The following is a 23,224-nucleotide window of genomic DNA, read 5'->3' as shown; positions in this document are numbered from 1 at the left end:
CATCAGTATCAACACACACCATCAGCATCAACACACACCATCAGTATCAACACACACCATCAGCATCAACACACACCATCAACACACACCATCAGCATCAACACACACTATCAACACACACCGTCAGCATCAACACACACCATCAACACACACCATCAGCATCAACACACACCATCACCATCAACACACACCATCAGTATCAACACACACCATCAACACACACCATCAGCATCAACACACACCATCAACACACACCATCAGCATCAACACACACCATCAACACACACCATCAACACACACCATCAGCATCAACACACACCATCAGTATCAACACACACCATCAACACACACACACCATCAACACACACCATCAGCATCAACACACACCATCAGCATCAACACACACCATCAACATCAACACACACCATCAACACACACCATCAGTATCAACACACACCATCAACATCAACACACACCATCAACACACACCATCAGCATCAACACACACCATCACCATCAACACACACCATCAGTATCAACACACACCATCGACATCAACACACACCATCAACACACACCATCAGCATCAACACACACCATCAACATCAACACACACCATCAGCATCAACACACACATCAACATCAACACACACCATCAGCATCAACACACTCCATCAACACACACCATCAACACACACCATCAGCATCAACACACACCATCAACACACACCATCAGCATCAACACACACCGTCAGCATCAACACACACCATCAACACACACCATCAGCATCAACACACACCATCAGCATCAACACACACCATCAGTATCAACACACACCATCAGCATCAACACACACCATCAACACACACCATCAGCATCAACACACACTATCAACACACACCGTCAGCATCAACACACACCATCAACACACACCATCAGCATCAACACACACCATCACCATCAACACACACCATCAGTATCAACACACACCATCAACACACACCATCAGCATCAACACACACCATCAACACACACCATCAATACACACCATCAGTATCAACACACACCATCAACACACACACACCATCAACACACACCATCAGCATCAACACACACCATCAGCATCAACACACACCATCAACATCAACACACACCATCAACACACACCATCAGTATCAACACACACCATCAACATCAACACACACCATCAGCATCAACACACACCATCAGCACACACCATCAACATCAACACACACCATCAACACACACCATCAGTATTAACACACACCATCAGCATCAACACACACCATCAGTATCAACACACACCATCAACACACACCATCAGCATCAACACACACTATCAACACACACCGTCAGCATCAACACACACCATCAACACACACCATCAACACACACCATCAGCATCAACACACACCATCACCATCAACACACACCATCAGCACACACCATCAACATCAACACACACCATCAACACACACCATCAGTATTAACACACACCATCAGCATCAACACACACCATCAGTATCAACACACACCATCAACACACACCATCAGCATCAACACACACTATCAACACACACCGTCAGCATCAACACACACCATCAACACACACCATCAGCATCAACACACACCGTCAGCATCAACACACACCATCAACACACACCATCAGCATCAACACACACCATCAGCATCAACACACACCATCAGTATCAACACACACCATCAGCATCAACACACACCATCAGTATCAACACACACCTTCAGCATCAACACATACCATCAGTATCAACACACACCATCAGCATCAACACACACCATCAACACACACCATCAGCATCAACACACACTATCAACACACACCGTCAGCATCAACACACACCATCAACACACACCATCAGCATCAACACACACCATCACCATCAACACACACCATCAGTATCAACACACACCATCAACACACACCATCAGCATCAACACACACCATCAACACACACCATCAACACACACCATCAGCATCAACACACACCATCAGTATCAACACACACCATCAACACACACACACCATCAACACACACCATCAGCATCAACACACACCATCAGCATCAACACACACCATCAACATCAACACACACCATCAACACACACCATCAGTATCAACACACACCATCAACATCAACACACACCATCAACACACACCATCAGCATCAACACACACCATCACCATCAACACACACCATCAGTATCAACACACACCATCGACATCAACACACACCATCAACACACACCATCAGCATCAACACACACCATCAACATCAACACACACCATCAGCATCAACACACACCATCAACATCAACACACACCATCAGCATCAACACACTCCATCAACACACACCATCAACACACACCATCAGCATCAACACACACCATCAACATCAACACACACACACACCATCAGCATCAACACACTCCATCAGCATCAACACACACCATCAGCATCAACACACACCATCAACATCAACACACACCATCAATACACACCATCAACACACACCATCAGCATCAACACACACCATCAACATCAACACACACCATCAACACACACCATCAGCATCAACACACACCATCAACATCAACACACACCATCAGCATCAACACACACCATCAACATCAACACACACCATCAATACACACCATCAACACACACCATCAGCATCAACACACACCATCAACATCAACACACACCATCAGCATCAACACACACCATCAGCATCAACACACACCATCAACACACGCCATCAACACACACCATCAACACACACCATCAGCATCAACACACACCATCAACACACACCATCAGCATCAACACACACCATCAACATCAACACACACCATCAACATACACTATCAGCATCAACACACACCATCAGCATCAACACACACCATCAACACACACCATCAGCATCAACACACACCATCAACATCAACACACACCATCAACACACCATCAGCATCAACACACGCCATCAACACACACCATCAACACACACCATCAGCATCAACACACACCATCAGCATCAACACACACCATCAACACACACCATCAGCATCAACACACACCATCAGCATCAACACACACCATCAGCATCAACACACACCATCAACACACACCATCAACATCAACACACACCATCAGCGTCAACACACACCATCAGCATCAACACACACCATCAGCATCAACACACACCATCAACATCAACACACACCATCAACACACACCATCAGCATCAACACACACCATCAACATCAACACACACCATCAACACACACCGTCAGCATCAACACACACCATCAACACACACCATCAACATCAACACACACACACACACCCTCAGCATCAACACACACCATCAACATCAACACACACCATCAATACACACCATCAACACACACCATCAGCATCAACACACACCATCAACATCAACACACACCATCAATACACACCATCAACACACACCATCAGCATCAACACACACCCTCAACATCAACACACACCATCAACACACACCATCAGCATCAACACACACCATCAACACACACCATCAGCATCAACACACACCATCAACATCAACACACACCATCAATACACACCATCAACACACACCATCAGTATCAATACACACCATCAACACACACCATCAACACACACCATCAGTATCAACACACATCATCAACACACACCATCAACACACACCATCAACACACACCATCAGTATCAACACACATCATCAACACACACCATCAGCATCAACACACACCATCAACATCAACACACACCATCAATACACACCATCAACACACACCATCAGCATCAACACACACCATCAGCAGCAACACACACCATCAGCATCAACACACACCATCAGCATCAACACACACCGTCAGCATCAACACACACCATCAGTATCAACACACACCATCAATACACACCATCAGCATCAATACACACCATCAGCATCAACACACACCATCAGCATCAACACACACCATCAGCATCAACACACACCGTCAGCATCAACACACACCATCAGTATCAACACACACCATCAATACACACCATCAGCATCAACACACACCATCAACATCAACACACACCATCAGCATTAACACACACCATAAGCATCAACACACACCATTAACACACACCATCAGCATCAACACACACCATCAATACACACCATAAGCATCAAGACACACCATCAGCATCAACACACACCATCAGCATCAACACACACCATCAGCATCAACACACACCATAAGCATAATATTAGGGATCAATACTAAACATTGCCAGTGTTGATGATTGATGTTATTTCAGGTTATAAATGCATCATAGCTCCTCTCTCTCCCTCCAAACAGGCTCCGCCCCAAACCCCTCCCCTCTCCACCAGTGGCGCGGCAGAAAGCCCGAGCAGGAAGCTGAGCGCCCCGAGGCGGAGCCGCTCGATGCGGCGCAGCACGACGGAGATCCAGACAACATGGCTGCCCGACCCGCAGTACCAGAGGGACGCCGTGGAGGCGGCGCAGAGCGGCCTGGAGCAGGACTACAGCGCCCTGCACAGCCTGCTCAAGGTCAGCAGGGCATCATGGGAAATGTAGTCCAGTGTTTAGAATGACCCTGAGCCCTGAGCCTCACACACCTGCTTGATCACAGTGAACACTGAAGTGTGTGTGAGTGTGTGTGTGAGAGAGTTTAAGGGCCTGATGGGGCGCAAATAAGAGCAATGTGGGACTCTGTGACATCACGTTGCCATGACGACGACACCAGCTGTTACTGCTCTGCTTCCTAATATAATTATTATGGATATTTTCACTCCTGTGTGTGTGTGTGTGTGTGTGTGTGTGTGTGTGTGTGTGTGTCTTCATTCACTTCATCTACCTCGCTCGACCACCTCTCTCCCACTACGGTCGTCTCTCAATGCAGTTCACTGTCTGCCTCGCTCTACCACGGATCTCTCTCTCTCTCTCTCTTCTTTTTTTTTAAATCCTGTTGTGGGTGTATCTGCTCTGATCGTGGCTGAAAAACTCACGGAAGTACATGTTCTGCAGACTGCCAGTAAATAGTTGTGGGAAAAATCTCCCCAAAATAATCAGATTTACAGAGAGTCTGCTTTTTGTGTGAACAGCAAATAGTGTCCCTGATTTTTACTTTATTCCATGTTTTGCTGAGACTGCAGTGACTTTCATGTGTGTGAAGTCTTTAAAGTGGTAGTTTATTTTGACGTGTGTGTGTTGTCAGTCGAAGCTGAGGAGTCTGGAGGAGACGCTGCGTCTGCATCGTTTCTACAGCAGCTGTCAGGAGTTTGAGTCCTGGATGGAAGACAAGGAAAACGTCCTGAACACCTTCAGTGGCTCCGCCCACGACGTGGCGGCGGTGCAGGCCAAATACGAGGTAAAGACTCCGCCAGGCCAGATGAATGAATTTTAACATTATTTTGTGATCACTTCATAACAGCCAAAACCTGTGTATTAAGAAGATTCTGAAAAACCCAGGACCACCAGACTTCATGAACAAACATCATTCAGAATAATTGTTAATAATTATTTTCATGGAAGTGAAAGGAGTGTAAAGTTAAGATTATGGCCAGGATGTATGTGTGCCATCATTAGTGCTCAGTAAAAAAAAAAAAAAAAAAAAAAAAAAAAAAAAAACATGAACTAAATGAAATAAAATAAAGATTAAAAAATTTAACAAAATAAAAAAATATAATACAGTATAATAAATAGAATAAAATAATATAATAAAATGAAATAAAAAATAAAACATTAAAAATAGTAAAAAAAAAAAAAAAAAAAAAAAACATCTTAGCATTGTGTTAGCTTTTCTCGTCAAAACCAGCGGGCTTTTTTAGATGACAGTTATTGACTCCGCCTTCGTGTTTCAGAACTTCCTGACTGAGCTGGCGAGTGGGCGGGGCCAGCTGGACGACGTCATGCGGCTGGCGGAGGAGCTGGTGAAGAGCCGGCACAGTAAACACAGAGAGATCCAGGCCAGGCAGAGACAAATCTCCAACAGGTACAACGTCAGTCCCTGTGGAGAAACACCTGCGATTCAGCCTCACCTGATGGAACCAAATGCACACTGAGCATTCCTGTTAGCTTAGCATAAACACTTGAAGTCTATGATGAACTGAACCGCCGGACTTACACGTCTGCTCTGATGTTTCCAGGTGGGATCGGATCCAGCGGCTGAAGGACGAGAAAGGCCACGAGTTGCTCAGCACGGCGGACGTCCGGTCCTTCCTGCAGAGCTGCGAGGAGGCGAAGGTGCAGCTCCGAGGCCAGCTGGCCCACCTGGACACGGTGGACGTGGGCTGCACCCTGCCCACCCTGCGGGCCGAGGAGAAGAACCAGGCTCAGGCCCTCAGAGACATCCAGGCCCTGGAGGGGAAGATCGCCTACCTGAAGAGCGTCGCCAAGATGTAAGAGCCTCCTGCTGCTCGGCCTGCCACACCTGAACCTGAGAGGCGCTGGCTTTGATTTTAAATCAGTGGTTTTAGTTTAAAATTTATGAGAAACACACTCTGTTATTCTGGGCTAAAATCAGCAGGATTTCCTTCTTACTAAATCCCATAGCAGAAGGAAAACAACTTTTCCCAGTTTTTTTCCTCATAAATTTAGGACTTTAATCTTGGAAATCCTGAGTTAAATTTTTTTCCTTCCAACAGTGGCCCTAGTACACCGTCACACATTTGGGATCACTGTATGGATCATTTTTCTGACCTGTGATACGTATTGTTTTTTATACCACAATAAATTAAAATTCGGTCTCATATTTTGCATTAGTGTTACAGATGTTATCATATTTCAGTTCCTGTGTTTAATGAACTGGTTGATGTTTAAAAAGCAGCAGTTTTCTGTCAGAAGTCCACGCTGCAGTGTGCTCATGTCGCTGTGCTGATCAGTGTTGTCTCTTGTCTTTGTGCAGGAAGCAGGACTGCAGCCCGGCGGAGAGTGCAGCCATCCTGGAGGAGGTTCGGGCGCTGGAGGCTCTGCTGGAGCAGGTGAGGGTCGACTGCAGACCAAACTGATCTGAGAGCTGCTCATCTCACCGGAGCGTCCTCTGATCTGTAGACTGGACTCCCCTGGCAAGTCGGTTATAAACTAACAAGAAGAGAAAAACAACCTCAGGGTTCATTTCCTGGTCTGATAAAACACCTGGAAGGATTTATGGTGTTTTTGTTGATGTGAAATTCAAACTCTGTTCATGACATTCAGTCCAGGAGCAGTAGTTTTTGCAGACGGTGCTGCTCTGTGTCGTTGGAATCTGCTCTTAAACCGTGGAAACAGAAACCTGTGACTGCCCTCTCACCAGCTCATTACTATTATTATTGAAATGAAGTTTGTTTCAGTTAACCCATTTATGAATCTAAAAGCTTCTCCCTTTCCCTGTGTGTGGATGTAAATTATGTAGGGTCATTTTAAGAACGAGGTGCCATCAATCAATCAATCAGTCATAAAATTTAAAATATCGAAAGAAAATTAGTAAAAAAATGAATTACAGTAATTTCATTAGTACCGCCGTCAGAGTGTCATGGTGTCACCCGACACGTCAGCGTTCAGACCGCCTGACCAGAAACCACATTTTTAAAACTCCTTTTTTCTTTATTTTGTTGCTTTTTGTTTTTCCTCCCATGTAAGTGCGTTGTGTGCACGACATGTACCTCATGATTTTTCTCTCAGGTGAAGCAGCAGGCGGCTGACAGACAGCGCCTCCTGGAGGAGGCCAGGAGGCTGCAGAGCTTCCAGCAGCAGGCCAAGGAGCTGCAGCGCTGGATGGGATCTGTGCAGGACCGCCTCCTGCAGGAGGAGCCCGCCGCTGACATGGCCTCAACCGTCGCCCTGCTGGAGCAACACGAGGAGCTGCAGCGGGAGATGGAGGGGCAGAGGAGCAGGTGAGGGGAGGAGAGGACAGAGGAGCAGGTGAGGGGAGGAGGGAGGAAGGAGGAGGAGCAGGTGAGGGGAGGAGGGAGGAAGGAGGAGGGAGGAGGAGCAGAGGAGCAGGTGAGGGGAGGAGGGAGGAAGGAGGAGGAGCAGAGGAGCAGGTGAGGGGAGGAGGGAGGAAGGAGGAGGGAGGAGGAGCAGAGGAGCAGGTGAGGGGAGGAGGGAGAAAGGAGGAGGGAGGAGGAGCAGAGGAGCAGGTGAGGGGAGGAGGGAGGAGAGGAGGAGGGGAGGAGAGGAGGAGAGGACAGAGGAGCGGGTGAGGGGAGGAGGAGAGGAACAGGTGAAGTGGGGAGAGCAGGTGGGGGGACAGGTGAGAGGGGGAGAGAGGAGGAGCAGAGGAGCAGGTGAGGGGAGGAGGGAGGAGGGGAGGAGAGGACAGAGGAGTAGGTGAGGATAGGAGGAAAGGGGCAGGTAATGGGGCAGGGGGAGGAGAGGAGGAGAGGACAGAGGAGTAGGTGAGGATAGGAGGAAAGGGGCAGGTAATGGGGCAGGGGGAGGAGAGGAGGAGAGGACAACACAGTTAACACAGTTTCATTAACCCATCTTTGACTTTCTTTTTATGGTTTATTTGTGTTTCCTTGCTTTTATATTTCTCACATTGCTTTATGGCTTTTGCTTTTACATATTTTTATGTGTTTTGCCTCTCATGTGTGAAGTTTGACGGGAGTGTTTTTATTATTATCGCTGTGTAAGTTAACTGTTCCAGGCTGAATTCTGCTGCTCTGCCTCTCAGGATGACGGAGGTGGAGAAGCTGGGCAAATCTCTGCAGCGGGGTTCCTCCCGCGGGACGAGAGGAGGCGTCGACATCCAGCAAACCGTGGATAAGCTCGCTGCCGATTGGTCGAAGCTGGATGGGATGTGGGCCAGTAGGATGGGGCGTCTGATAGAGGTGCATATGTGGCATTTGCTCAACCATGACGGAGACCGGATCGAGGCGGCGCTGTCCGGACACGAGGCCCGGCTCAGGGTCAGGGATGTCGGGGTGAGAGAGGCAGGCGCCTCGGCTACCTTCATCACAAATGAAAATTAAGAATAAAAAATTAAGAATAAAATGTGTGCAGCCTCGTAGCTCACCTGGTGGAGCGCATACCTGTTGTCAAGGCTGAGTCCCGACTGCAGCGTCCTGGTTTCGAATCCAAGTCCAGGCCCCCTGCTGCATGTCGTCTCCTCTCTCTCCCCCGCCCCTCCTGTCTCTCTATACTGTAGCTATCAAAATAAAAGCAGAAATGCTGTAAAATAATCTTTAAAAAATAAGATTAAGATTGTACTCCAGACTGTAAGCAAACCCCATGGTGGGACATCAAAGTTTAATAATAATAATAATAAAAAAAAAAAAGGTCCAAAAAGAGGGAGCCGGATGCGAAGCTTCACTGTTGCCCGTTAGCGTTCGGTGGGCAGTGCTGAGGGTCCGGAGATCTGTCTGAGGTGCAGTTAGGGATAAATTAACTTGAACTAGTTCATGTGTTCGCTGATGGCGTGTTTCTGTGTGCTGCCTCAGGACTCGGTGAACAGCGTTCACAGTCTGCTGGGTCGGCAGGACGAGCTGGAGGGTCTGCTCAAGGCTCTGGACCAACAGATCAGCTGCTTCACCGAGACGAGCCAAGAGCTGGTGGCCAAACGGCACCACGCCGCCGAACAGTAAGAGAACAGAGGAGGGGAGAACAGAGGAGGGGAGAACAGTGGAGAGGAGAACAGAGGAGGAGAGAACAGTGGAGAGGAGAACAGAGGAGGAGAGAACAGAGGAAGGGAGAACAGAGGAGGAGAGAACAGAGGAAGGGAGAACAGAGGAGGAGAGAACAGAGGAAGGGAGAACAGAATGGAGCAGAAGGAAAGAAAAGAACAAAACTAGACAGACAGAAAGAACGAAACAGTATAAAACTGAACAAAAGCAAAGAGAAGTAAAAACAAAACAGAGCAGAGCGAAAGAACAGAGCAAAGTAAAATAGAAAAAATGAAAATGAGTAAAATACACAGAGCAAAATAGAATAAAAAAGAAACAAAATAGAACCATATAATCTGTATTTCTGCCCATAGGCCTAATGATCACTGCAGGCCTGAATCAGACGATGATTTTCTTAAACATTTACTTACACATCAGTGTTTTATTTACACGGGCCGATTTCCTAATTGGCTCCGTTAAAGGTTCAATATATAATAATTTACTTGCTCAAAGTGTTTTTGATCAGTATCAGATAATCAGCTGTTACCTTGATGGCTGCTGGGATCCAAGCTGGTTCGGTCCCTTTATTTTATTTTGGAGAAAATTCTCTGTAAACATTTGTAACATTTTTTTGTAAACCTGACTTGTGTTTTTGGTATGAAACAGTAAAACCCATAACAGTGACAAATGAAATCTTATTTACTGTATAACTGGTGTCCTCTTGAGTCTATATAAAGTATAAAATTACATATTGTACCTTTAACTTTAAACTGTATCTTATGTCAGGGTCAAATGTGGGCTGTTTTTTCTACAGTGGCAAATTAGGGCCATTATGGAGGAGAGAAATATTTCAGAACTGGGCGAGGAGGGGAGGTATTCTGAGAAAAAAATCTGAATTTCTGAGATGATAAATTTACGAGAAAAAAAACTTGGAAAAATAGTTATTATCTTATCCGAGTCAGTGTGTTGTTTTCTTCTGAATCGACCCGAGTCACAGCAACGTCTCTTCAGAGTCCAGATGCTGAGGAGGAGGTTGGGGTTCTGGACTCAAACCAGCAGGATTTCCTTCTGACTGAGTCCAGCTGCTGTTCTGGACAGAAGACACAGTAAAAATTCAGCAAATTTCTGAATTTTTACTAAAATGTATTACTTTATAATTTCATTTTTTTCCTAAAAAATGTGTGACTTTTTTCTTGTAAATTTATCATGTTAATCTCAGAGAACATCCAAGCTCTTTTCTCATCAGTTTAAAGTTTTCATCATGTTCCTGTACCAGGAAATGGGCTGCTCAGGTCTGGGTAATGGCTCCATCTCATTGGCTGATTTGTGTTGTGCTAGGCTAACAGCAGCAGCACCACTATCATGATATTTCTGTGCACATGAATATATCCCTACATCTGTTCTGTGGCTACAGGAATATATTCATGTGCACAGAAATGCTTTTTGTTTTGAAATACTGTTTGTAGTGTTTGATTGATTTAATTTAACTGTGGTTTGTCTGGTGGGAGGGGTTTCCGGTATAAAGCCGGGGGAGTTGAGGCTCCTCTCGGCAGTGCGGCTCGGGTCTGGAGGGGCAACAGCTGCTGGAGCCCTGCAGCCACAGGCCTACCGTTTGTTGTTCCTTATGCATTAGAAATAAGTTAGGTTCTGATAAATTGAAGACTTTGTAATTTAGTGCTTCTTGTTTCATATTTTTCCAGTTTTATAATTTTTATTGCAATATACCTTGCACTTTGCAGTGCACTGGTGACGGCAATAAAAAAACATCAGGGGAATATTTTGAATCTCTGTCTCCTTCTTCCACCAGTCGGCCACGTCCTCCAGTTCCCGTCTGAATTCTGTGGTTATAAAATGAAGGAAAATGTGTGTTTGCAGGAGTGTGTTTGTGTGTATTAGTGGAGGTGTGTGTATTTCTGTGTCAGAGTGGCACCAGGTGAAGTGTTTGTGTGTTTTCAGCATCCAGCAGAGGAGCAGCAGCATCCAGGAGGCCAACAGGAGGCTGAGAGAGAGCAGCAGGCAGAGGAGGAGTCTGCTGCTGGCCTCCAGGAAGTACCAGGTACTGAGAGCGGCACGCAGCCCTCACAGGGTCTGGGCCTGTCCGAAAACACACTAAAACAACACATTCACAAAGTCACATGTCGAGCCGTTATATTGCAGCATGTTTTTGAGTAACACTCAGAAATCTCCAGGAAGATCTGCTCTGCAGGCTTCCTGAGTGAAAACTGCCAAGCTGAAAACATTCCCTGTATCCTGTGACCCTTTTCCTTTTGCCTGATTAGACATGTTGTTAGAAAATATCTGTCAAAGTCTAAAATCTCACCTCTATGTGGCTTACTTAAGATAAGATAAGATAAGATAAGATAAGATATTCCTTTATTAGTCCCACGGTGGGGAAATTTCCCGCATCACAGCAGCAAAGTGGATAGCAAGATACGAAGCACAATTTACACAATAAAGCAATATAAACACTGTAAACAAGGAATGAGCAATATAAACACTGTAAACAAGGAATAAGAAAAATACTCTGTGAACAATTTGAACCACAGAAGAAAAAAACCCAAAAACCTGGGGAACAACACACTCCGGAGGTTCAGGGTTAGTGTGAACCCATGAGACCAAGTGGCAGAACCTGACTCCCGGACTGGGTCTCAGGAACTGTCACACTTGATCCTGCCTTATGGGTTCACCCCTTCCCTCCCGTCTTTATGTGTGTGCAGTAGTGCAGTGTGCGTGTGTGTGTATGTGTGTATGTGGGTGGGGGTGGGGGTGGGGGGGGTAGTTAAGGTGTCTTAACTACTTACAAACGCAAGTTCTCTATCAACATTCGTTTCGGTATCTCACTATGGGACACGCTCTCCGAGCTGTCCCCCAGAAGCTTTACATTACGCCAGTCCTGACTGGCAGGCAGACGTGACGTCTGCCTCCTAGAGGAGGGACTTCCTCCTGCTATAAAAGCCTGACGTAACGTCCTACCTTCAGTCTTAAACCTCTTCTCGCTCCCAGAAGCAACCTCTCAGACGGCCGGTGTGGTTAACGGGCTAGCATCCCGGTTCTCAGAGCGAGCTAATCACTCGGTCACTGATCGCTACCTGGCGCTGCACCGCTGCTGAGCTAGTAGCTAGACTGTCTCCAAACAGTAGCTGCTGCGGCTGGACACCATACCAGACGCTCACCGCTTCTCGTACCAAGCAACTTGAACGGAGCAATGGCGGAGCCTACACCTGCCCTCACCACGGACAGCTACCTGCTAAGGCGTGCGCATGCGGCAACAAAATTGCCGGAGCAGACACCCATTCTGCTTGTGGCGCGTGTCTAGGGCTGCAACACGCCCAGGCCGTGTTAGCATCCCCGGCTACCTGTGAGCACTGTGCACGCCTCTCAGTCAAGACCCGACGACGCAGGCTAGCACGCCAAGCTAGCCTGTCGGAAGCGGACCCTATGATGGGGGTAGCCAACCCCCCACCTCAGGGATTGACGGAGAGCCCCGAGGGACACACCATCCCGGCGGGAGCCAGCTGGGGCGAACAGCTCGACGCCGTCGCCCCGCTAACCGACCCCGACAAGCCCATAGCCAGCCTGATGGCGGAGCATGGTGACGTTGTGGCGGATGAGTCAGGAGATGAGTCAGGAGATGAGTCCATCAGCATTAGCCTCGGTTCTTACGACGACGAGGACGATGATGATGAATCCTTTATCCTTCCTCCGGCTGCAAAGCTGACGGCCGTGGGTGGTGCAAACAGCGGATCTCCAAATCCGGCTGCCAGCATGGACATACACGATGTCTGCAAGTGAGCGGCTGCAAAGCTGGGCATCGAGTGGCCTGTCGTCCTCACCGAGACCACCACTTCCCGCTACGAGGGAAAGAGGCTGCCGACAGTCAAATCCTCAACCTGACAGCTGATGCCAATTTTCCCCGAGTGCCTGGAGGAGGCTACTCGGTCATGGAGCAATCCACTCTCTGCCAAGAACTCCGTCCAGGGAGGGTCGGCGTTTGACTGTGTCGACATTGGAGGAAAAAGGTTTTTCCCACCTGCCCCCGGTCGAACCCCTGCTGGCATCACCTCCACCCGGCGCAGAAGTCCACCATGACTTCGGCAGGCCTTGCTTTGCTCTCCAAAGCAGACTGCTTCCAGTTGTCGCTGACCGAGACAGGCTACAAGGTGGTGGCTATGTCGGTGAGGTCCCTGAACGTGTCGTCGATGCTGCTAGCCTACCAGGCCAAACTGCAGGATGACATGTCAAGCTCGCTCACTTCAGTGCTGTGGGACAAATTGTGCGTGGTGACGGACCTCTGCCTGCGTCTCCACAGGTGTGGCTCCGGAAGAGCCATGGCCTTTATGGTCGCTCAAGAGAGAGCTAGATGGCTCAACCTCTCCAGTCTTTCCCAGAAGGATAAGACTCAACTCCTCGACATTCCCGTGGGCCCGAAAGGCTTATTCGGCCCAGCGGTCGCCACTATGCAGAAACGTTGTGAGGAAAAGAAGAGAGAAGGTGAAGCACTGCAGCTGTGCCTTCCCAGGAAAGTGCCACCTCCTCCTTCCCCAGCCGCACCCTGGCAGACGTTTGCCCAAGCCGTGGCTCGACCAGCCTTCCGCATCCCCAAACGTCAGCCCCAACCCCAGGAGGGCGCCCGTTTTGTTGAAGGAAATCGCTTCCCTGCAAGACAAGAGGGCTATTCGAATAGTTCCGCCAGAGCAGTGCCAGAGCGGTTTCTACTCGAGGTACTTTGTGGTCCCACAAAGGGTAGGTCTAATATGGGTCTGAGGCCCATATTAGACCTACGCGCTCTAAACCAATACATGAGGCGGTACAGGCTCAGAATGCTGACTCATTCGACTCTGATACGCCTCGTGCGTCCAGGCGACTGGTTCACGTCCATAGACCTGAAGGACGCATATTTTCACATCCCTATTTATCCCCCTCACAGAAAATATCTCAGATTTGCCTTCCAGGGCGTGGTGTACGAATATCTGGTGCCCCCGTTCGGACTGTCATTAATCCCACGGGTGTTTGTAAAGTGCATCGAAGCTGCCATTGCACCCCTGAAGGAGGGAGGAATGCGCTTGGCGACATACATAGATGACTGGCTTGTGGTGGCACAGTCCCCCCAACAAGCCCAGGCTCACACCAGGTTGCTCACGCCACATCTGGAGTCCCTGGGTTTCACGATAAACCGGGAAAAGAGCGTTTTGTTCCCAGCCCAGAATATTACATTCATAGACCTGTCTCGCATTCAGGGCTCATCTGTCAGCGGAAAGGGTGAAAGCCTTTCATGCTTGTCTGGCGCTTTTTTGCAGGAGGGCGATGCTGCAGTTCAGAATGTGTCTCAGACTGCTGGGTTTAATGGCATCGGCAGTGATAGTCATCCCACTCGGCCGCCTACACATGAGGCCTTTTCAGCGGTGGGTCGCTTCACTCAAGCTGAACCCCGTGCTCCACGGCCACCGTCGTGTCCCGGTTTCCATGGCGTGCGTACTCACTCTGCGCCCTTGGAGACGCACAGCTTTTCTAACCTCAGGCGTCGCCATGGGTGCTGTCCTGGCAAGAAAAGTTATTACAACGGATGCCTCTCGGGCGGGCTGGGGAGCCACGCACGAGGGTAGGATAATAAATGGCACATGGAGCTCTCAGATGCAGTCGGTTCACATAAACTGTCTAGAGCTCCAAGCTGTCGCACTGGCACTGAAACATTTTCTGCCCTTTCTGAGAGGGCAGCATGCTCTGGTCAGGACGGACAACACCACGGTGGTGGCGTATGTCAACAGACAGGGGGGGCTGCGTTCACATCATCTGCACACGTTGGCACACAGACTGATTATTTGGAGCAGCTCCCGCTTGCTATCACTAAGAGCCACGCTCTATTGAACCTGGGGGCAGATTTGCTGTCCAGAGGCAATCCTTGCTACAATGACTGGAAACTCCACAGCAAGGTAATGGTTCAGATATGGAAGAGATTCGGTCGGGCAGAGATAGACCTTTTTGCGTCGGAAGAGAACGCTCAGTGTCCTCTGTTCTATTCCTTGACTGGTCAGAGTGCTCCGATGGGGTTGGATGCTTGCGCACGAGTGGCCGCGTGTCCTCCTGTACGCCTTTCCCCCATTAGAGCTGATCACTCCTACTCTCGCGTGGGTGCGGGAGAAGGGTCTCACTCTGATTCTGATAGGTCCCCGCTGGCCGGGGAAACACTGGCTAGCGGAGCTATTTCAACTACTGTGCAACCAACCGTGGCCCCTGCCCTTTCACAGGGATCTCCTGACGCAGGCACACGGGGAGATCTTCCACCCTCACCCAGAGCACATGGCTCTGTGGGCCTGGCCCGTGAGAGATTGAATTTGACTACTGTCGGTCTTCCTTCGAGTGTCATTTCGACTATCCAGAGCGCCAGAGCCTCCTCTACACGCTGCGCATATGATGGTAAGTGGCGCGCGTTTGAGGATTGGTGCGTAAACGCAGGGGTGGTGGCTTTCCAGAGCTCTGTCCCCGTTATTCTGACATTTCTGCAGGAACTGTTGGATAAAGGCTTGGCGTTCTCCATTGTCAAGGTGTACCTAGCCGCAATATCGGCGTGTCACATTGGCTTTGGAGACAAAACAGCAGGCCAGCATCCTCTTGTCTGTCAGTTTATGAAGGGGGCGCGGTGCCTGCGGCCGGTGTCAAAGAGCCTCACTGCTCCATGGGACCTGTCCATGGAGCTGGATGCGTTGTCGCGCCCACCCTTTGAGCCGCTGCAACAGGTAGAGCTTAAAGCGCTCTCCTTTAAAACGGCTCTGTTACTCGCATTGGCGTCGGCGAAACGCGTAAGTGACATCCATGCTTTGTCAGTAAATCCGGCATGTATGCAATTTGTAATGGGGGATACGAAAGTTTTGTTGAAACCCAATCCCGTGTTTGTGCCAAAGGTTTTCAGCCAGGCATTGTCATACCTGCCTGCCAGCCAGGACTGGCGTAATGTAAAATAGCTTCTGGGGGACAGCGCGGAGGGCGTGTCCCATAGTGAGATACCTCACTCATGTTTCAGAGAACCGGGGTTAATTCCTTAACCTAAAGTTTCAAAATGGCAGCTTTTATTCTTTGTCTGTTTTCTGTGCGGTGGAAAGGTGGGAAAACAGCTCATTGCTGCCCCCTTGAGACTACAATGGAAACTGTATTCGCTGGCAGACTATTTGATTATTTTCCCCACAGGGATCAATAAAGTATTTCTGATTGTGATATATTGTATCTGTAGCTGTATTTTATCCCTGCTTTTCCTCGTTGTGCCTCTGTTTTATTGATCTGTTATTAATCCTTTAGTCCTCCTGATTGTTCTGAAAAGTGCTTGATAATTAAAGTTGATGTGATTTGTCTTTGCGGTGCAGGAGTTCCAGCGGGATGCGGACGAGCTGCTGCTCTGGATGGATGAGAAGTTCAAGGTGGCGGAGGACGAGTCGTACCGCGACCCGACCAACGTCCTCAGGAAGCTGAAGAGACACGAGGCGGCCGAGAAAGAGATGCAGGCCAACCAGGTGTGGCTGGAGAGGCTGGTCCAGGTAAAGATGAGGCGGATCGGCGGGTCGGCCGCCAGGAGACGTTGGAACGCACCAGTCACTTTCTTTTTGTACATGAATCGCAAGGAACGCTGTTCACTTTCCTGACAACACAAAAGATAAGAGGAATGGGTTAAATATTTTCTCTCTGTGTGTGTGTGTGTGTGTGTGTGTGTAGGCGAGTCAGGACATGCTGGCTCAGGAGCACTACAGCAGTCAGAGTATTGGCAGGACGCTGGTGGAGCTCAGCAGCAGGTGGAACGACCTTCAAGACAAGATGGCCGACCGCGGAGACAAGCTGAGACAGGCGGGCCAGCAGGAGCAGCTGATGGAGCTGCTGCAGGTCGGTGGACCAACAAACTCCTACAGGAGTCTGACCAGACGACCGAATGAGTGAATGAATGAATAAATGAATACATGAATGAATTTATGAATAACTAATTAGCTAACTAGCTGACTGACTGAATAACTAGCTGAGAAGCTTCTTGAGGAACAGCCCAGCCTGCGGTTGGCTCTCATCTGGAAAGCACTGAGGGAGAGGAGGAGGATGAAGAGCAGAGAGGAGGAGGCCAACTCTGAACCGCAGCGACTCATCCTGCTCCTCCTGCCTTTAACTAACCGACTAACCGACTGAGTGACTGACTAGGAAACTGAATCACTGCGTTAACTAATTAACGATGTAACAAATTAACTAACCAGCTACTCAGCCAACTAACTCTGACCCTCCGTCAGGGCGGGTTGTTCCTCAGGTTTAGGTTATTTTCTACTGTTGTTTAAATTGTTGATATTTCTATTTTTTCTGTATTCCTTGTTTATAGTGTTTATGTTGCTTTTTGCTATTTATTATCTGTTTATACTGTTTATAATGTAAATTATGCTTCATATTCTGCTATCCACTTTGCTGCTGTAATGCTTGAAATTTCCCCACCGTGGGACTAATAAAGGAATATCTTATCATATCTTATCTTATCTTATCTTATCTTATCTTAACTAACTAAGTGTGTGCCTTCTCTCCTCAGGATGCCAAGCTGAAGATCGAGGCCATCCAGCGGATGCTGCACAACGCTGTCAAAGGTCACGACCTTCGCTCCAGCAGACAGCTGCTCAAGGTGAGCTGCCGTGACAGGACAGCAGTCAGATATTGTTACTGTAGATCAGGGATGTCAGACATATGGCTCGGGGGCCAAATCCAGCCCACGAGCACGTCTCATCTGGCCCCCAAGAAGATTTTTTAAAACTGAAATATTTGACTTGTAGAAAAGTAGAATTTTTCCAGAAAGATGGAAAGAGCAGTTATTTTGTTTTCTTCTGGGAGGCAGATGGCAATTTATGCTATATGTATGTTTGTGCATTTCTCTCTTCTGCTTGATGTAATTCTACATTATTTGTTAGTTTCATGCAATTTACTCATTGACTGGTCGGCTATAAATTGATTGATTTAAAATAATAAGTCAGAAAGTAGCCTAACATATCCATGTGAAGGTCTTATTTGAACTCGTACTTCCTTGATTTGATGTATTTCCTGTTGAAACAGGAAGTTTGGGCGAGACATGGAAGGAAGAGGATGTTTAAAGATTTGTGAAAGTCTTATGGATTGAAATTTGAATGTACAGCCACTAGTACAGGATGACGTCACTGTTTAAGATGTTGTTTTACTGTAAGTTGAGGTCATTTGAAGTCATTTCATGGGGACTTTAGCCAAAATATAGAACCACATACATCTGACCCCCCCCTCCCGTAAAACCTCAGTAAACTATGGAGCTTCATCAGAGCTTCCAGGAGCCAGTCAGAGCTCTGATGCTGCACCTCCAGCCTCCTCAGCCTCCTCAGCCTCTCCATGTGTGCAGCGATTTGTAGATTTGTAGATTTATTTATTTTTTAAAAGAAATGGGACAGTACATGTTAAGGCACATATAAATGTGAACACATGAGATTGTAGCCGTGCGGCTAATTTCCATCTCTAGTCCCATTGGGAGGTTGGTGTTGTACATAACGCTCATACACAACAGAATAAAAAGAAACAAAACAAAACAAAACAAACAACATAGTTGATCATAAAACATACAGGCCAAGGCTCAGGGGACCATGCGCATTTCACCACAGCTTAAACACTAAATTATATATCCAGGGGCTGATTAAAGTGCAGAGTGCTAAAGTGTAAAGTGCATTATTATATTGCAAATTGCCCAGCGAATATAAAGTGCTATTTTGATTGCCCAATACTCAATTGCATATTACAATAATTTAATACCAACGATGGTAATTTGTGATACCTAGAGTGCCTAGTTGTATAGAAATATAAAGTGCTTGTTGCATTGCACATTGCCCTAGTGCCTAATAGGTGAGAATTGCACACTGCTCGATTACATATTGCAGTAAATGAATATATACCAACAATGGTAATTTTATGATACTGAGAGTACCCAATTGTGTGAAAATATAAAGTGCATGTTGCATTGCACATTGCCCTACTACCTAGAAAAATAAATATATAATAAATAGAAAAAGAAAAAAAAGTTAATAAGGAAGAGTAAAGTAATAATAATGTATGTACTCAGTAGAAATTGCGGATGGAACCCTTGACATTTTAGATAACATTAAACAAATACACAAGTTTAGGCATGGTGATGCTCAGCAGCTGCTCTGTGTGTGTGCACAGGAGCACCAGCAGCTGGAGCAGGAGGCCAAGGAGCTGGCCGACAAGATCCACTCCATCGTCAGCAGAGCCAAACACCTCGCCTCCAACCACTTTGACTCCCAGAGGATCCTCCAGGAGACCGACACCTACCTGAGACTGTGAGCCGCTCCGCCGCCGCTGCAGTACTGACCGCAGCAGCAGAGATAGGACCGATATGAAAATTCAGAATTACAATTAATGTCACCAAAATGATCATGATCTCTAGCATTGTTGCGGTAACGTTGTGCTACCTGTTGAAATCATTTCTTCCCTGGTCATTTTCTGTATCCGCCTGCTGCCTGGCGCCGTCTCTGCCGCAGGTTCGAGTCCCTGCAGAAGCCTCTGGACCAGCGGCGAGCCCAGCTGGAGGCCTCCGTGCGGCTGTTTGGTTTCTACCACGACGTGGACCTGGAGCTCAGCTGGATCTCTGAACACTTCCCCGCCTCGGCCGCCACGGGCCACGACAAGACGCTGGCCGGAGCCATCAGCCTCATGCAGAAACACAAGGTACACTGCCAGGTGTGGTGTGTGAGCACGTACCTGGACCCAGCAGGCTAACGCTGACCCAGTTATTTAATTTAATTTAAGTATTTATTATTTACATATTTTTATTACTTTTGTTTAATTTTTAATTTAACTTAATGTATTTATTTCTGTTTCTATTCTTTATTTTTGCATTCTTTATTATTGTATTCACAGCTGTGTTACCTTGTCATTGGTGTGTGTGTGTGTGTGTGTGTGTGTCCCCTCAGGAGTTGCAGGCGGAGGTGAATGCCCATCGTAAACACCTGAGCCGCATCTTGGAGAAGGGGCGGAGCCTGGCAAAAGCCAGCCAGTCAGATGGAGAAGAGGTGCTGCAGAGGTGAGTTTTTATTTTTTCAGGACTGTAATTTTAGCACTTTCATGTATTTTTTTCTCTTACTTCTCCCAGCCTATCACAGCTCAGTAGTTCAGACTTTTACATTTGAATTTACTTCTTGAAGGAAACATGCATGCTGATAAAAATCAGTGTGGAAGTAAGTGTGGATGTGTGGCTGCGTCGAGGATAATCTTTGACTAAAATGTTTCATAAAAGGAAGGCACTTACACTTGTTATTGATGTAGACTGATGTGTGTGTGTGTGTGTGTGTGTGTGTGTGTGTGCGTGCAGGTGCAGTCAGCTGAGCGCTGAGTGGGAGGAGCTTGAGGAAGCCTGCGAGACGAGATCAGCTCACCTCAGCAAAGCTATCACCAGGGAGCAGGTAAAGACAGAGTAAAACGGCTGACTTTAAAAATACTGAAACAGAAACAAAAATAATATAATATTGTGGCTCTTGGCTAAAAATCACCAGGATTTCCTTGTTACTAAATCTGACTGCTGTTCTGTATTTGTATTAAAGCATTTGGAAAAGAAACACTGGGCAGAGGAGACTTCATTTACTTCGTTTATTTACTGAAAGTAGACGACCAAAGGAATCCGTTGGTGCCAAGCATATCACGCCAGGTTGTCGTTGAGCTAAACATCGCTCCAAAGTGTGGCTAAATTTTGGCCAGAAAATATTGGCCATTTCCAGCGGGGTCCCTTGACCTCTGACCTCCAGATGTGTGAATGAAAATGGGTTCTCTGGGCAGCCACGGCTCTCCCCTTTGCAGACATTATCTCCCCATTTCATTGTAGTGAAATCGTTGTTTGAACTTTGACATGACTGTATAAAATAACCTACAGGGTAATCACAGCCAAATCGCAATACTTAAGAATTACAGTACATATGGAATCGGCACCTAAGTATGGTGATAGTATTGAATTGGGAGATAAACATATTGATCAGTCCTATTGAAACAGTGTGTGCTGGGAAAAACAACAGCATTGGAAGTGCTGGAGCTGCTATTGAGTGTTCACTTGTTATCCAGAACGGTTCAGTAGTTTAATAGCCTGTGGTATGAATGAAAACTGTTTGTGTCCTTTATCTACAGCCAGATGGTGTTCAGCTACTATCTGGCCAAAGATTTAAGACCCCTATGGGACTGCTTTTCTGTTTTCTCTGAACATGAACCATCTTTTCAACCTGTTCTGTGTCCAGCTGCTGTTGGACTGCGCCGAGCTGGAGTCCCGGCTGGCAGAGACCCTCAGCCTGGTGAACACCGACGACTACGGCAAGAACCAGCTGGCCACCCAGAGCCTCATCACAAAACACCAGGTACACCGCAAACTCCCAGCGGGAAAACGTCTTCCACATAGCCGGAGTGGGTCTGTGGGTAGCAAACGTTCTTCAAGGAACCCAGAAGGTTCCTCTCATGAAGAGTTCAGGGGCAAATCTGTGGGCATGCATTATGAATCTGAGACCACAGTTTGTAAACTACACTCTCAGATTTCTGAGCTGGGAGTGCAGATTTGCTTTTTTTCCCTCAGCTGACCTCACAGGGGCTTCATAGAATCCAGATACTTTAAACAGAATCAAATGAAAAGACAAGGGCAGGGAGGAATTTGTAATAGCAAATGATAATTTAGTAAATAATATTAAACTGAATAAATGGGGAGCCCCCACAGGTTCCTTGGGGCACTCCATGATCAAGAGACCATGAACCCTGAGTGCACCTCCTGGAATGTCTAACATATTTAAGGTTCTTCAAAGAACCTTGTTGGGATATTTTTTTCTACTGAGGAACGTTACGATGTGCCCCCCCAGGTGTTGGTGGGGCAGCTGGAGGTGCTGGAGGTGGAGGTGGAGGAGCTGGGAGACCAGGTGGAGCAGGCGGTTCAGACCTGGAGGCTGGAGGAGCTCAGCAGGCCGTTTAACCGTCTGAGCAGCCTGGCACAGCAGCTGCAGCACCTGGCAGCTCTCAGGTGACTGCACCCACACCCAGGACGCAAAAACACGGAAGTTCAACAACTGCCTCCCTCGTGGCTCCCTGTCTGCTGATTTTTTTTTTTCTTCTACAATATGTTATACATATTCAGTGAAGCCATGCAAAATTTTACCTTCCCTCACTGAGCATTATCATGATTGTAAATCCTTTCAAGAGTTAGTCCAATCAAATTTTACATTTTGTGAACATCAAAATATGTCTCTGTTAGGAAAAAATGTTGACACAGAAGGAATTATCGCTAGAACATGAGTCTGGTCTGAAAATGTGGCTAAAAATGAGAGCTCTCTTCTGCCAGAACGTGTTTTTACCAGCCACCTGTCCCACATGGTGATCTGACTCGTGAAAGATTTACCAAAATGCACTTTTTCAAGTTTTCTCTGAATTATCAGAAAACATACGACACCTCCAGGACACCAATTCTTGTATTAGCCTGTGTCACAGACATGACACTGGTCCAGTCTTGCTGTTGAAACTTTCATTTTTCCCAAGATA

General features: G+C 47.3%; 1 protein-coding gene across 3 annotated transcripts in view; it reads left to right on the top strand.

Moving 5' to 3' along the window:
- Positions 1-23,224, top strand: part of sptbn5 (spectrin, beta, non-erythrocytic 5) — an 89,805-nt gene that overhangs the window by 15,338 nt on the left and 51,243 nt on the right. For all 3 annotated transcript variants that reach the window (XM_030044087.1, XM_030044086.1, XM_030044088.1), the window contains exons 15-32: positions 4,440-4,652; positions 5,320-5,472; positions 5,966-6,096; positions 6,251-6,502; positions 7,009-7,084; positions 7,764-7,975; positions 8,758-9,007; positions 9,524-9,663; positions 11,642-11,741; positions 17,041-17,211; positions 17,387-17,551; positions 18,228-18,317; positions 19,868-20,004; positions 20,206-20,392; positions 20,638-20,747; positions 21,036-21,126; positions 21,946-22,062; positions 22,552-22,709. In XM_030044087.1, coding sequence (XP_029899947.1) covers positions 4,440-4,652; positions 5,320-5,472; positions 5,966-6,096; positions 6,251-6,502; positions 7,009-7,084; positions 7,764-7,975; positions 8,758-9,007; positions 9,524-9,663; positions 11,642-11,741; positions 17,041-17,211; positions 17,387-17,551; positions 18,228-18,317; positions 19,868-20,004; positions 20,206-20,392; positions 20,638-20,747; positions 21,036-21,126; positions 21,946-22,062; positions 22,552-22,709 — 2,753 coding nt within the window. The remainder of the gene's footprint in view (positions 1-4,439; positions 4,653-5,319; positions 5,473-5,965; positions 6,097-6,250; positions 6,503-7,008; positions 7,085-7,763; positions 7,976-8,757; positions 9,008-9,523; positions 9,664-11,641; positions 11,742-17,040; positions 17,212-17,386; positions 17,552-18,227; positions 18,318-19,867; positions 20,005-20,205; positions 20,393-20,637; positions 20,748-21,035; positions 21,127-21,945; positions 22,063-22,551; positions 22,710-23,224) is intronic.

The sequence above is a fragment of the Myripristis murdjan genome, chromosome 22 (assembly GCF_902150065.1).
Source record: "Myripristis murdjan chromosome 22, fMyrMur1.1, whole genome shotgun sequence".
NCBI classification, from domain to species: Eukaryota; Metazoa; Chordata; class Actinopteri; order Holocentriformes; family Holocentridae; genus Myripristis; species Myripristis murdjan.
This window is presented reverse-complemented; position numbering and strand designations above follow the sequence as displayed.